At 41.3% G+C, this 15,522-nt stretch overlaps 1 protein-coding gene across 2 annotated transcripts in view; it reads right to left on the bottom strand.

Annotated features, from left to right (window-relative positions):
- Positions 1-15,522, bottom strand: part of NAV3 (neuron navigator 3) — a gene marked incomplete at its 5' end in the record, with an annotated part of 275,201 nt that overhangs the window by 182,712 nt on the left and 76,967 nt on the right. For both annotated transcript variants that reach the window (XM_082492447.1, XM_082492448.1), the window contains 2 exons: positions 8,811-8,863; positions 9,583-9,700. In XM_082492447.1, coding sequence (XP_082348573.1) covers positions 8,811-8,863; positions 9,583-9,700 — 171 coding nt within the window. The remainder of the gene's footprint in view (positions 1-8,810; positions 8,864-9,582; positions 9,701-15,522) is intronic.

The raw sequence follows: 15,522 nt of genomic DNA, 5'->3' as shown, positions 1-15,522 counted from the left end.
GTTCTGCACCTATCTTTCATGATTCAAGAGTTTGAAAGGGCTTATTTCACACTCAAAAATGTTCAGTGCCCTGACTAAATTAAAACCAGTCAGGTATAACCTGACGCTCAGTACGCTGGTTCAACAGAGCGGCTACTTCCCAACACATGGAAGAGGATGTCATACAGATTCCCGCTGTTATCCCATTACTTCTAGGTGGCAACGTGGATACATGTGTAGAAGGCTTGATAGTCATTTCTCACTACTTTGAGCTGCAGGACATAACATATGAATTGTATGCCACAGGAGTTCTCGGACAGCAGGAATAAGCTTCAGGGCCCTATAAACCTGGACAGCACAGCTAAATGAAAATGCAGCTTGGTAGTTACATTGCTTTCATCAACCAAGAAACTATGGGAGACCTCAATGCGATAGTCATCTTGAATACTCAGTGAATACCAAACAAATTGTCAACTCTCTGAAACCGTCTTGCGCATTGTACACTGCACAGTGTATTGCAAGTGGCCAGATGTATCAAACATGTCCAAGAAAGTCCTCCCTGGAACAGCTGAGGACAGACACTGGGAAAGGGTGTGGGAATGAGGTTGTTTCTGAAAGGGGAGATCACACTCTGAACCTACCTAGGAAGTGAGACGACTTTTCCAAGAAAATATCTTCAGAAGGATAGCTAAGACATGCTCTTGGCTATGACAGTCTTGAACACTTTCGTGGGAATCCCAGTAAGGATGCAAGTTGAATGTAAATCACCTGTCTAGTAGGGAATCTCAGAAAGTATCGTTAGTTAAGTAAAAAATTGTATGGGTCTAGTTGAAACTACCATCAGAAAATGGAAAATCTGAATATGTATTATGTTGAGGAGTGTCATTTCCTGCATAGATAAGCATCTGCTTAGATCCTTTCATAATGGAGCTGTAACAGTCTTGCTTGCTTCATTCCAGAACTGCCACTGTTACAAGGTAGGAAAAAATGCACTGTGAAAAGAAGTATTTGTCATCAGTGTATCTCCAATGGGTATTTTACCCACACTGTCTCAAAAAAGAATTACATGAGGCTTTACTCTGCCGGACCACAAGAGCTGGATTCAGAAATGCAGAATTAACTGGTAAGTAAATCCTTGGGGAGGAGGGATGCCAAAGAACGTATAAGCTGTGCATTACCAGGACAAATTCTTCCCAGAGAGTGGGGAGCATGGTATTTCAGTCACCACTCACAAAGTCCAAGGAAGAGCTGCAACTGTTGGGAGCTGGGTGACATGCAGGGACAGGCTCAGCTACACAGAATCACAGAATTGCACCATGGTAGTGGTTGGAAGGGACTTTCGGAGATCATCTAGTCCAACCCCCCTGCCAAAGCAGGTTCACCTACAGCAGGTTGGTGGCAAAATAAAACTCCTCATAAAACTCCCCTCTGGATAACACTCTGGCTTGAGGCTGCACGAAGAAATGGGCAATATGGGCAGTTGTCAAGAGCAACTTAGAGCTTTGGTCTATTTTGTCGTCCAAACTCTGCCTTTATCAACAGGAACAGAAATCCAAGTGTGGACTTTTAATTAAGGCAGATCAAGCTCTGCTCCGAGAGATAACAGGTCTCTAAGATGAAGAGGGTCTTTCACTTTACTTGAGGAAGTCCATAAGAGAAAGTTCCCATTGTAACACAAACATGACTGCTCATTTCCAGGGTGGCCAGGTCCTTTATAACGCACCCGGCAGAGAGGGAGACTGGGAGAGCAGAGGAATTTTGAGATGATACTGGAAATTCCCATGCTAAGTGTACACAAGAAGAAAAAAGACACAACATTTGACCTGCATTGCCAGGGTGTGGAAGAAGAAAGACAAACTGAAGAAGAAATTGCGCTTACCAGCCTTCACATGTCTGTACACATGCTGTGTACAAAAAGTAAAGACCCCTATGTGCTGGTTTTGATGTTGTACATATTGCAAACTTCCCTGGTAAATTAAAATAAGTATGTATATTCCCCATGTGGGTATGCCAAATAGGCAATGACCTAGATTGCAAGAACCTAGAATAAAGATATATTGTCACTGGAAAGAAAACATCTTTTTCTCGGTTCGAGATCTGAATACTGACATCCAAATTAAAATCACCTTTCTAACTAGTTGCCAATGAGAGCAAAACCTTCTTCTGATCCATTCCACACAGTCCTTTACCCAACACCTGGGCACATTCTTCAAGTCTGCTCTCCCTCAAACACCCCCACACAAGCTATGACTATGTCTTGCAGATTCTTTCTATGTATCACAGCTAAAATATGAGCTTTCCTATCTATAAGCACGGGAAACCTCTCAGAGGAGCTCAGATTTTAACTGCTACCATTTTTTTTTCCTCTGGCTCTACTGAGATCACTTCCCGAGATATGCTGTGAACCTGTCATCCTTTTCTAAACATACTTTCATTTTTTCCCTCTTAAAGACTACTCCATTGTCGAATCCCAGATACCCCTTGCCTACCAGAGAATAGGAAAATGAGCTTTTGACTCTGTCCTGCCCATATCGTGAGAAGCCATTCCTTTTTACCACATTTTTAAACAGAGATTTGTACCAACTAAGGCTGTTCTCAGGCCTTGTCCTATGTCGTATGCAAACTCAAAACAGAACGATCAGCTCATCATCAAGAAAACTCTATGCATATTTGTTAACATCTCACTGGTACAGGGTAATAGGAGTTCAACACCCCTTTTTATTCAGAATTGCAAGATCTTTCTGCAGCTTCACCATAAGTTTTAGATTTCATTATCCCGAGTAACTATTTGCAAATTTTGTTATTTTACTGTTCATGCCTTTTTCCAGGTCATTCGTGAACACAATGAATGAGTCATAAGCACAGATCCTTGGGGGATGTGAATCATAGAATGTCTTTTTACAAACACTGACCAGTTATTCCTTGTTTTATATTCCTAACAAGTTGTCAATTGCATTTATGGGGATGTCCAAGAAACAGTTTATGACTGATCCCTCGCCTGTAGTTCCATCCCCTACCGCAGCTATTTCAACCGACTTAAAAAAACTTACTGAAAACCTGACAAGCCCAATGGTACTCTTCCTTTTTAGAGTGAAATACTTGTACTTCTCTTACACCCAATCACATGGAAGTGCACATACTCCAAGTAACACACTTCATAAGTATGCAAGCACGCACCGTGGAAATACAGGAATGAGGCTACTGTCTTGTGTTCCATTCATTTAAACACACCAAACCTGCAAAGCAGACAAAACTGAGTGTCGTTCCCTTCTATTTCCATGAAACTTCCACAGCGGCCAGTCATGAAATCTGTGAAAATCCACTGATAGCCATGGGGTGACAGTCAGGATTTAAACAAAAAAGGGATCGCACAGGTGTCACTGCAGGAAGAAACTGACCTTCACACGAAAGCATTTGGGATTAATTATCAAAACTCAGATTGAATTTCCAGTTGTAAGGGACCATATTTCTACACTTAGCCAAATTTCTGTACATATTTCAATGTGTCACACTTGTGTGGAAGGCTTACCTGCAGCTGCTCCGAAGCAAAGGAAATATATCTTTAATCCATATAGCTAACCAATGTCACCAACTGCACCAGCAAAGGCAGAAGATTCCTACAAAGTTCAACACTGAGCAGAGAGAAAGAGCTCACATGGACCCACCTGACAATGAATATAGGGATGAGATTTGCAGGCTTCCTGGTCCTCAAAGAGCTCCATCCTCATAGATTTTCATATGGAATTCTACGGGCCTTAGTAGAACCCGCAGTGCTTACTTTATAGAAAAACGCCTTGTTTTTCACAAACAATTTTTAGACACAGAATAATAATGCTGATATACTCGTTCTTGAATATTGACAGCCCTTGATACCAAGGGATGCTACTCAACAGTGTATTCCCAGCACATCCCTGTCAGAGGAAGTCTGAAGGCAGGTGGCTATGGTGCAAGGAAGCATACATACTGTAGGGCAGGTATAATCTATGGCACACTTATCAGTTCCACTTTCCACCTATTCATCCTGTCCACAGGCTGACTCCCTGCTAAGAAGAGATTTGAATGCACCTCATCCCCTTGCAACCTTGGCTTTCTCCAGGGAAAATCCCAAGCATATCAGCAGAGAGGGAGCCATAGGGAGGTTTTGTGGGACTGCAGGAACACTACGAAGAACATCTACCCTATAAATTACAAAGCAGTATCTACCAGTATAGACATGATCACTTAGTTCTACTTAAGCTTCAGGCTTCACACATTTCTTTACCTATGTCATAGGAAGTTCTCCCTATCACAAAAACGTTCCCCAGTTAAGCAGAGACTCATTCACTCACGTCACTTTCCTTTTGTTAAACTACACAATTTTTCTTCAGTCTCACAGATTATAGCAAAATTGCCGGCATCCTTGTGGCTGTTTTCTGAAATATTTTCAATTTATTAACATATTTTTAAAGGTATTATTAATGAAATCAAGTACAATGTTATAGAAATGATCTTATTAGTCCTGCACATAGTCACATTGATTCCCACTTTTAACGGATACACTGCTACCCACTCAAAGATGGTGTCAGCTCTGCTGACTACAGCTTTTTACTAAATATTCATATCCATTTGGCAATGTGCTACAGCTCCAACACCTTTTCCAACTCCCTGATTTCCAGGATGTGGTAAGCAAGACTTGTGTTTTTATTGAACTCAGTTCCCTCTGTTTGACTGCAGCGTGTCTGTATCCTGAACTATAAAAATTACCTTTGAAGCATACCTTTGGTTATATAAACTGGTAAAAATTTGTGGGGAAGATGAGACTGACAAAATGAAAAATAGCCTTCGTTAAACACGTGTTACTACATTATGAGCCTTTTAATAAGAAGGGTCTCTCCAGCCCTTTAATAACTATGAGAAAACTCCTGCTACCAACTACAATTAAGGATGCTTTCGTACATAGATGTGTACTGGCATACACAGTTCTCCCAGGAACTAGCGAGACCTAATTCTAAGCAATACAAAACAGCTAATAAGACATCAATCTCTGAAGGAAAAATCAACTTGATAAAGAATATACTTAAAATTTCTGGCAACTTTGAATTTCTTTTACTATTTATGCAGCTGAAAGCACCATAAACTGCATGAGGAAAGAATATAAACATTAGTTTTGTAAAATTCTCAAGGGAAAATACTGCAAATATCACCATAAAAACAATTTCAGTCCAACACTTTCTGATTCTCTTGCACTTTCCCTGACAACCCCAGGATGGATTAAATTTGATACTCTGTATGCTTATTACATGTTTGATATGATCTGTTTAGAGACAAAACACTGGAGAACTTCCAGTACATTTTTAATATATTCAGGAAGGAAAAAAAAAAAGTCTGAATTCTTTCTCTTTGGACCATTAGGTTTATAACATATTTTCTATCCAAGACACTATCCTTCTTTTTCTAATGATGGCGGAACTTAAAACACAAATTAAAGAAACAAATGGCCTATAAAAGAAGCAGAAAGGAATTAGCTTTCGGTTGTACCAAAACGTAAATCCTTGAAAGACCGTTATCTTCTAAAAGAAAGATGATTCTAGGTTTCCTTAATTGATAGACTTATGGAATAATTCATACAAGGAAAATATAGAAATGAATGTGGTATTTTTTTCTATTGAAGGGCTTGAAAGAGATGATGAAAAAAAAAGCTGCAGTGCCATAGTCCTCCTTGAATACACAGCTATGAAGAAACAAAATAGGCAAGGCATATAGAGAAGACTCTATATGACACTGTAGACAGACAATGTATATTATAATTCACAGTTTTAAATCCTTATTATCTGTATTAAAACCATTCATAAGAAATGCCAAAATCTTTTAACCACAGTAGAATTACCCAGCAAACAAGCAAGTCTTGCCAATTCTCTTGCAAGTTTCACTTATTTAAAGTTTCTGAGATTTGAATACAAAATAATTTATTCCCCAGTACATCTCAGGTTCTCAAATTCCGTGTGTGACATCAAATGTGAGAGCATAATGACAGCCACGAGGATCCTGGTAAAGCTAACTATGCAGAAACTGGATGCTGCTGGGGTTCACAGGTTTTAATTTTTATGAACTTGGACCTGCGGAGCCAGTTCAACCTGTCTGCAAGTACTTTGTGTATCACTGCCAAGATGAGCATAGAGCACAAGACATTGCAACAGACCTAAGAGAAAACTAAAAAAGAAGAATTATATACATTTTTAAAATAAACATTAAAAGATGTTTATACATTAAGGTAACAGCTGAATTGAGATACCTTAAAAATCTCTTGAAAGATGAAGCCATTGACAAGAGGAAAACCAACTGGTGAATAGAACAGAGCTTGGGAATATTGGTAGTGATTAATTATGAATTGTTACCAATATAATCTACAGAGAATACCATGTGTTTCCAGCAGCAGAAAATCCATGCCGGTGCTCTCTAGCTTCTTTTAAGCTAATAAGATGTCTTAGACATCACCTCCTGGGAAGGGTATCGAATGGCAGATGAATACAGAAAACATTTGTCCTTAATTGCAAATTATGAGAGCGAGGATCATGAAAACACATGTGAAAGAAAAGGGTGGTGGGATTCTTGAGGTTTATAAACTAAAAATGTTAAAATGAAAGTGGTGAATGAACGGCTAATGTGCATGCTATAGGAATATCATGACTGTTTTTGGTTTGGTGGCTGATTTTCTGACAAATCCTGACAGGAGAAGAGAATTGGCCTGTCATTAACTAAGTGGGCTAACAAAATTAAGCACGGCCAAGGGAAACAAGATATTGCCTTCAGCTGGGCCAGATCAGTGCACAATCCAAAGGAGACAAATGGAGAGCAGACTCAATACCTGGGGTCACTGAGATGCTTTGAGAGGAAAGCTGATAAATTTGAACCACTTTAGCTTCAGTACATTTTAAATTTCCGTGCTCAGTTGAAGAAATCAGCAGTATAAAATTGGTATGTCAAAAGGCAGGAAAATAATCTGATCAGACTGTAGAGATAAAACAATGTGGCAAAGAGAGCAAATCAAAGAAGGATGAAAAAATAGATTCTATTTCTATCAAGTTAAAGTGGCTAAACGTGACACCTTAGCATTGTGAAAATGCTCATGTATGACTATGTACAGGAGCGTTCGAAACACCTAGTTTGAGACCCAGAGCACCTGAGACATAGTCTTTGGCCTGACTGAGCTGAGAGATGGGCTCGTGGGAGGAGGAAGATGGATACAAAGAGACTCCCACAGGTACTGCTGCAGCACAGGCATACATTCGCCATGCTTCCCCCATAACTGAAGCAGAGCTAGAGGTGAAATCCAGAATCCCTTTGTCACATAAAGATCTACCTGTTAACAGGGAAGGAACACAAACGTTGTCGCTTTGGAGATGCAAACGTTGCTAGGGTGAATAGTTCTCTCTGCTGTCGGCTTTCTCTCATGGAAATGAAGCTCGACAGACATCAGAGCGGTGGGTCCCTAAGCAACCCTAGATGGTCACTAACCACTTACATAACCTCAGGAAATCATATCACTTTTCTGTGTTTTTGTCACTTCTTGTTTGTCTTGTCTGTCTGGAACGGCAGGTTTTAATGCGATTAAAGAAGAGAGTGATTATCTGTCGATCTGTGTGTGTAATATTATAGTTCTGCGCTGGAGTTCCCAACATTCTCAGCCGGGGCCACTAGGTGCTGCTGTAATATGAGTAATTAAAATAATAACTATTATTATGGAAATTGCATCTATTCTTACTACGGACTGTTTCAAAAAGCCTGGAAGCCAGACAAAAAAACTTATTCCGAATCTGTACATTTCTTGAAAAGTAAGAACCAAAAGACCTGATTATTCACTTCACTGGTACTCAAAATTTTTCCTTTTACCTTTTGCAGCTTTGCAGAAAAACGCCACAAATACCTTCCCCCTTTAAAAATGCGCTGAATAAATGCAAGGTTTTTTTTTCTACTCCCTTTCCATTTTTAAGCCTAGCTTCAGCCGTTTGCTGTTATGCAAGTTCATCCAAATCATTACACTCCAAAATCCTTGCCAACTGCACAATTGTGCACCTTATTCACATCCTATTTGGATGTGAACCGAAAGGCAAAGTTCTCAGCATGAGGGAGCATGACTGGAACTGCAAATGATCCAGTAAATGCATGGTGATGTTCCTGAGGCTCAGATTGTGTTCCTGTCGGTTCCACAGCCTTCTAAGGACACTATCTTATTAAATGTAGTTGACTAGCCATAAACACAGTGTAAGATTAATCAGACTCCATATGAATCACAGTCACAAAATGCTTCTTGCCTGAGAGTATTAAAATGTCTTTAAGCAGCTGCCAACTATAGCTCAGAGAGCTATATGACTAAAGTGCTATTTCTGAAAGTCTTGGAGTCAGTGCATCTAACTGGACTTCACAGTGGACAATCCAAAAGGCTATTTATATTCAAAAATAATTTGGCAAGTCGTGTTCATCAAACCAGTTTTCCAGACACAAAGACTCCACTTAAAAATTTGTTCTTGGATTTAATGCCCTTAAAAATGAAGTTAAATGAAATTATCTGGATCATCAGAAGAACAGGTCTGCTAAGGCAGTTCTGGATTAATTAGAAGTGATGGAAGTTTTGCTGCTGGGTTACCTCAAGACCCAAAATTAGTGAGCACAGAAATGAAGTGACAAACACTAAGCACATGTAGAAAAAAAAGTACCAGGAACACTATATGAGAATTAGGACTTTATATTAAACGTGGGACAGAATATTCACAGTTTAAATAAATCATTATTAAAAAGCATTTTAGGAAAGTGCAGAGGTGCCAACACAGACTAAAAATATAGTTTATTCTTACCATTTGAGACTGGCTCCGGGGACAGCCATTGATATCTTCGACCTTTTCATTTGCTAAACAAAAACAGTGAGGAGAAAAGCAGAAGTAAACAATGAGATAAAACTTTCCTTTCCACCCCCTGGCCAAAAAAAAAAGACCTAAAAAACCAAACCGAAACAACAACAACAACAACAACAAAAAAAAAAAACAACAGAAGGAGAGGAAGAGCAGAAAAGACACAGCGATAAAGTGCACAGGGTTTTGTTGACACAGAGCTCCTTTCTAAGTAAAGCTCAGTCGTACAGTAACAACACTCTTGTTAGCAGCAGTTGCTTCCACATGCCAAATCATGCAAAGGGGGAAGTGCGAAGGAGGTCGCTGCTAATTCTTCAGCCCCTGCAAAATAACTGCTGACATGAAATCTTCCACAATTGTCTTTGCAGGGTCAGGATACAGTTTCAAGGCATCCCAGAAAGTATGAGCCACTCCAACTAACAAAATGCACACATGGGAGACATATGGTTTAATGGAGCATTCATTTCTGACAATTCAAAGTGTGTAAGATACAGTTCTGGCCATTTAAAGTATGGTTAAACAGCCACTTCCAAACATGCTCACATAAACATATTTTTTAATTAAGACAAGGATGAACCACACAAATATCAGAGACATATGGACCTAGTCAAATTGTATTATTCAGGGTTCATCTTATTGTTAAATACATTCAGCTTGAATTACATATTCCCCCATGCAAGGAGTCAGCTCGCAGTGCTTCTCTCAGCCCTGGTCTTACCGATGATCTGGATGATTTCTGCTAGCAGAACTCCATCTGCAATGTCCTGTTGCAAATCCTTGATCAACCGCTTGTGGCCAGATTTTGCTAGGTAGTGGTTAGCCCAGTCAGTGTATATCTGCAGAGCGGAGGGGGAGGGCAAGGGGGAGAGAGGGAAGAGAGAAAAGAAGACAATAAAAATTCTTAAAACAAATGTTGGCTTGCACAGCAGAACTTTTCTGGATCACAGTCCCATTTAAGAAGTCAGCACCAAAGGAAACGATTTTAACGTCGTGTTTTTCGCCCTTTTTTTTTTTTTTTTTTTTTTTAAACAGCCATGCCCCTCCCCCTGCCATTCTCTGTTTTATTTTAACTTCAAATGATTCAGGCTGTTTCATGAGGGTTCAAACTTGCTGTGACCAAGCAAAATTCCCCTTATGACTGTAAAGGAAACTCCTGTCGTAAATCAGTCACATCTACTGCAATTCCACCTCCCACCGTGTTTCTACCTACATGCGCACCCCACCACTGACTTTCACACTCTGGGGCTGCCTAAGAGAAAGTGACAGCAGAGCCGTGTGCCTGTGTTTTGGTAAGAGTTCATCGGGTTGTCGCTGGCGATCCCGCGCCTGGTGATGCCTCCGCAACACTTTCTGCAGCAATCGCCACGTCCCACCGCGCAGGGACAGGTCGCTTGTCCCCTCGCCTACAGTTCAGCGTGCTGTAATGCGCACAGAGGAGACTGAGAGCGCCAGATGTACAGTAGTCTCATCGCTGGAATTAGAGTATATATTCTGGAAACACGCTGCATCCTTTCTCCGCCAAAAGAGGAGGGGGGGAAGGGTGAGACCGAGCAGCGCCAAGTACTTAGCAACAGGCAGCACAAAAATGGCACTTATCAACAAAAGGTTGAAAAGGTCCAGCTGAACTACAGCCTCCAAAATAAAGGGGGAATTGAAGAGAAAGGTTAAAAGCATTTCATAAGGCATATACTTACGCAGAGAGAGCATTTGGTAACACCTACAGCACATGCACAAAGGGAACCAGGTTCGCTTAGGGTGAGATAAGAGGAACAGACACTTTCACCTATGTACGGAAGTAAGAGTGCACCCCAAGAGGTGCTCACACCATCCCGGGGTGTCCCAGCGTGCAGAGGCAGCTCGGACTACCAGAGCTTGGCATGGGGGTGTCTCACAGCCTGAGAATATCAGTGGCCCTTGGCAGCCAGCACTGGCTCCCTTCTGCGGGGTGTCCCCACCCCAGAAGAAAGGACTCGTAGAGACCCTCCTGCTACCGTGGGATGTTACCACTGAAAGAAGGCTTATATGTATGACAGCATCAAACCAGGACACTGTATAAGTAAATATAATATCTAACGTTCTTTCTCTGCTGAGATTATTGCTTGAAAATGTTGAAACTGCACCTCTGCCATAAAAACAATATGAGATCACTTTATAAACATCCTTTTATTTAACCTCACAGACCCTTGGGGAGGAAGGGGTCAGAATCCGATTTTTTTAACAGAAAAACTGAGGCCAAAGCCATTAGCTACTTGCTTAGTTCACCAAGGAAATCTGTGGCAGAGACATGGAAGAAAAATGGATGTAATTCCCAGCTGAGAGTTTTACCCAGAGAACCAACATCCACTTTCCACCCAGCAAAAGCATCACCGCGCAGTCCACGTTTGCAGGCTAAGGACGCCTTTGCTACCTGAGTACCTTTGTCACAGATTTTCTCCCTCTTCATTAAAAGAAATAGAGAATTGTAACTTGTTTGGTCTACCCTATTTCTTCCTGCAGTCCTGAGTAATGTGCTCTAGGCAATCCTGCTTTAGCAGGAGAGTTGGACTAGATGATCTCTAGAGGTCCCTTCCAACGCTGATAATTCTGTGATTCTGTGATTCTGTGATTCCCATATTCCTGCAGGTGGATCACCAGCTGGTTTGCCATAGTTTTCTTGACAGCTTTAGAACTTCAGATAACTCCCTAGCATTAAACTATAGAAGTGGATTCAGCTGCCCCATAGCCAAAGGATGCTGCTGTTAGATGGGGCACTAAAATTCCCTGCTGCACCCAGAAGTCACCTTCAGTCACCTGTGTTTTCACTGACTGATACTCCTTTTTTGCTATTACAGATGAGTGACATGAAAGGCTCCATTAAAATGTTTTTTAAAGCCAAGTGTACCTAAGAAATTGTTTCTTCAACTATATAACTATATCTAATGAATGCTAATGTGGAGTCTCTAAAGATTGTATGAACACATATTTAGAACAATATGAAATAATGATAAAAGGCACATACCACACCCATAGCATCATGTATGCCCTACCACCAGTATTTCAACTTCAGTCATCCTTCTAAAGTAATGTCTCGGAAATATTCTCTGGGCTACTACTATAAGCAGAACTATTTTCTGTATTCCAATGAAACTGATCCACTGGATCATACAGAATTTAATACCCACTAATATTATTTTAGGTTAGTTTCACATTACGAACAAAAATACTGTACCGAGCATTTCCTTCTTCATTTGTCACACCCACACATAATCTGGTGTACCAATCCTAATTTTGACTACAATTCGAACTATCCTCTCGCTAAGCAGCCAGGGGAATTTCATTCTAGCAGCTGCTTTGCAAGTATCTAGCATTCAAAGAATGGACTTCACCCACCCACTCACCCCCTCCATAATTTTCTTTTCTAGTTAATTTAAAAGTGACAAATGCAAACAATGTAAACAGTGCTTTGTAAACAAAGGTTGATAATCCACATCATACCAGTGGCCCTAAAAATTTACTGATGGTCTTTATTTTGATAGTTATGCAATGGTGGAAAAAACATTGGGAGGAGGCAGTGGTAAAAGAGGAGTTTTTTCACTTCAAAATTACTCCAAAAAAAGTCAAAAGGTGAAGAGTTGTTAATGGAGACAATATAGCAAACCAACACCCAGTTGGCAGTGGAATGTCACATTTAATTTCCTCTCTTTCTGTAGGGATCACCACTTGCTCCTGTTACCCCCCTTCCCCATAGGATGCCCTTCTCATTCATATCATTCTTCCAGGGACCCAACTGCTCAGGAGTCAGTTGTAAAAAATGAGAAGTATGTAGATAGACACACAAAATTATAAGAAAGTACACGTGCCACTGTATTATTTTTACATTAAATTCTCTGACTCGGGTAACATGGGAAACAGAGACACCCTCTCCTTTGCAGCTTTTAAGTGTCAATGTAACTATGCTCCTCTTAGAAATTTTGTCTTAAACTCCTTGGGAAAACGTAACGCTCCAGTGTGCATCATCATTGACAATACTCAGTTCACAAAGGATAGAAAAGTCACGCAGAACAGAAGATAAAAATTCAGTAACTTCATGCAACAGTCTGCTTTTTATGGGTGCTCCGCTTTCATTGGGTGCTGAGCACCTCTAAGGAGGAGCTACGCACGCTCCCCCTCTTTTCAGAACTTCATTTCGTCTTGCACTAATCGTGCGGGAACGTTTCCCCCAAATCCTCTTCTCTTAGATTTTTCTCTGATGAGCCTGTTTCAGAGAACACAGACACCAGGGTCGGCCGTTGCAACACTTCCTCCCCGCTCCGCTGCTCGCTCCAGTAACCCTGCCTGACAGCCACACACTGGGACGGGCTGCGGACTTACTCATTTCCTCTCCAAGCTTCCTCTCCCACCGCCCTGCTTTACAGGCACGTCTGACCCGGGAGTATTCGACTTCAACGCCGGGCTCTGACCGCTGACAACGTATGGGAGAGCCGCCCTTATCTGCGACGCGGAGGATCGGTCTCAGCAACACGATAACGGAACAGACCCGACCCTGTGTTTGTGTGGTCTGAGCCCCGTCCCGGCGCCTGGCGATTTAACCGCTTGCAAGACGGAACAGGATTCGGCGGGGCAATCCGAGCTCGGGCACAGCCTGCTCATGTTAATGACGGTTTCCCCTAGCATTCCTCGACCACTCGTCATGCTAACCTTCAAGAGAGTAGAGGAAATAAACTCTGATACCCAAATATAGTTATGAACTTCACCTCACTACTTCACACGTAGCTGCGTGGAGCACAGTAGAGCCGCTGGGCAGGATCCACAGCGCAACAATACACTTTGTAACGCGGTAGTTTAATGAAGCGAAAAAGAGAATCTCACAGGTTACCGCCTTCCTTAGAAAACGCTTTAATCATGAACCGTGTAATTATACATCAGGCAGTGCTATAGTGCAGCCTTTTCAAAATTAATACAGAAATGTTACCACCCGCAATCAATGTCAAGCGGGAAATGTCAGATGGATTTCAGAAGTACGGCCAGCCTAATGCAATAATAATGCACGACACTTTGTTAGTGTCTTCCACTAAATCAGCTCAACACGCTTTCTAGGCGCAAATGAGACCACCCCTATTATTTATTATTTCTGTAGATGTGGGGAAACTGAGGTATACAGGCGTTCCTTGGCAGATTTTCTTTTTTTTTTTTTTTTTTCCCCAACGCGTCTCACTCAAGGGCAAACAGAGCTGGGAATACAACCCAGATAGTCTGAGTTGCAATCATTTCTCCTATATGCTTTTTTATCAGGCAGTTTTATAAATAGGCTTGGTGGGAAAATGCATATTCCAAGAATCAGGATCCTTCTGCATATTTTTGTTTGTTTGCTACAGAATATAGAGTTTCAGATCTGAAAATGGTCTCCTGTTGCTATCGAGAAGACAGCTTTCCATACTTAGAGTACGCCGCTGTCACGCCCTTATGTGCCAGTGCTGCTGCTTAGGAAGAACAACAGTTGCTGCCAACTGAGTTATGCCAAGACCTCGTGACAGATTTCCATGCCATTTAGGAGCATAGGTTATATTTGAAAAATATTTAAATATTTTTCCACTATATGAAAAAGTTTCCTTCCTAGATATGTGGGAACAAAGAGCATCCAGTTCTTATAATTTATCCTTTACAATACTGTCTAGAAGACAACTGTATCCTCATTCATTAGCATGAAATAATTGAAATGCTGTCCCCCAGTGAGCCCTTTCCTGCTCTGCTCTGTGCATGGTACCACCCTAATACCTTTCAGGGTGGGAGCCTCTTTAAGAACTCCATTTCTTTTTAAGAACTCCGTTTCCCAAAAGGAATCTGTAGGCAACAGCAAGCTTCCCACAGGTTTTTTTTCCTCTTTGTCTTGTAGCAAACAAGAGTTGGAGAAATGGAAGGAAAAGTCATCTATTACAAACAACATTGCTAGCAGTATACCTGGGTTGCAATGGTTCACAGCAATATGCAATCATAGAATCATAGAATGGTTTGCATTGGAAGGGACCTTGAAGATCATCTAGTTCCAACCCCCCTGCCATGGGCAGGGACACCTCCCTCTAGACCAGGTTGCTCAAAGCCCCATCCAGCCTGGCCTTAACACTTCCAGGGATGGGGCATCCACAGCTTCTGTGGGCAACCTGTCCCAGTGTCTCACCACCCTGACAGTAAAGAATTTCTTCCTAATATCTAATCTAAATCTACTCTCTTTCATTTTAAAACTGTTACCCCTCATCCTATCACTACATGCCCTTGTAAATAATCCCTCCTTTTTTTTCCTGTAGGCCCCCTTTAGGAACTGGAAGGCTGCTATAAGGTCTCCCCAGAGCCTTCTCTTCTCCAGGCTGAACAACCCCGACTCTCTCGGCCTCACTGCATAGAAGAGGTACTCCAGACCTCTGATCATCTTCATGGCCCTACTTTTTAGCACAGCAGGATTCTGTCTTTTATTCTCTGTTTCAATCATATCAATACATTTCATAATCTTTTTTCTTTAAAGAAAATGGAATAAAGGAAAACGAAACTATTAAAAAGCCCCAACACCAGAATTTTAAGTCAGCCAAAGTGGGAATATTGCACTGTTAACTTAATAAAAGGTCTATGTGACTTTCTAGTGTAATGCATTTACTCTGCTTCAAAAGTTGCCGTTGGAGACAACTGA

This window comes from Vanellus vanellus (assembly GCF_965231255.1).
Source record: "Vanellus vanellus genome assembly, chromosome: 1".
Lineage (NCBI taxonomy): Eukaryota > Metazoa > Chordata > Aves > Charadriiformes > Charadriidae > Vanellus > Vanellus vanellus.
The sequence above is the reverse complement of the archived record's forward strand: the minus strand, read 5'-3'. Positions and strand labels throughout refer to the sequence as shown.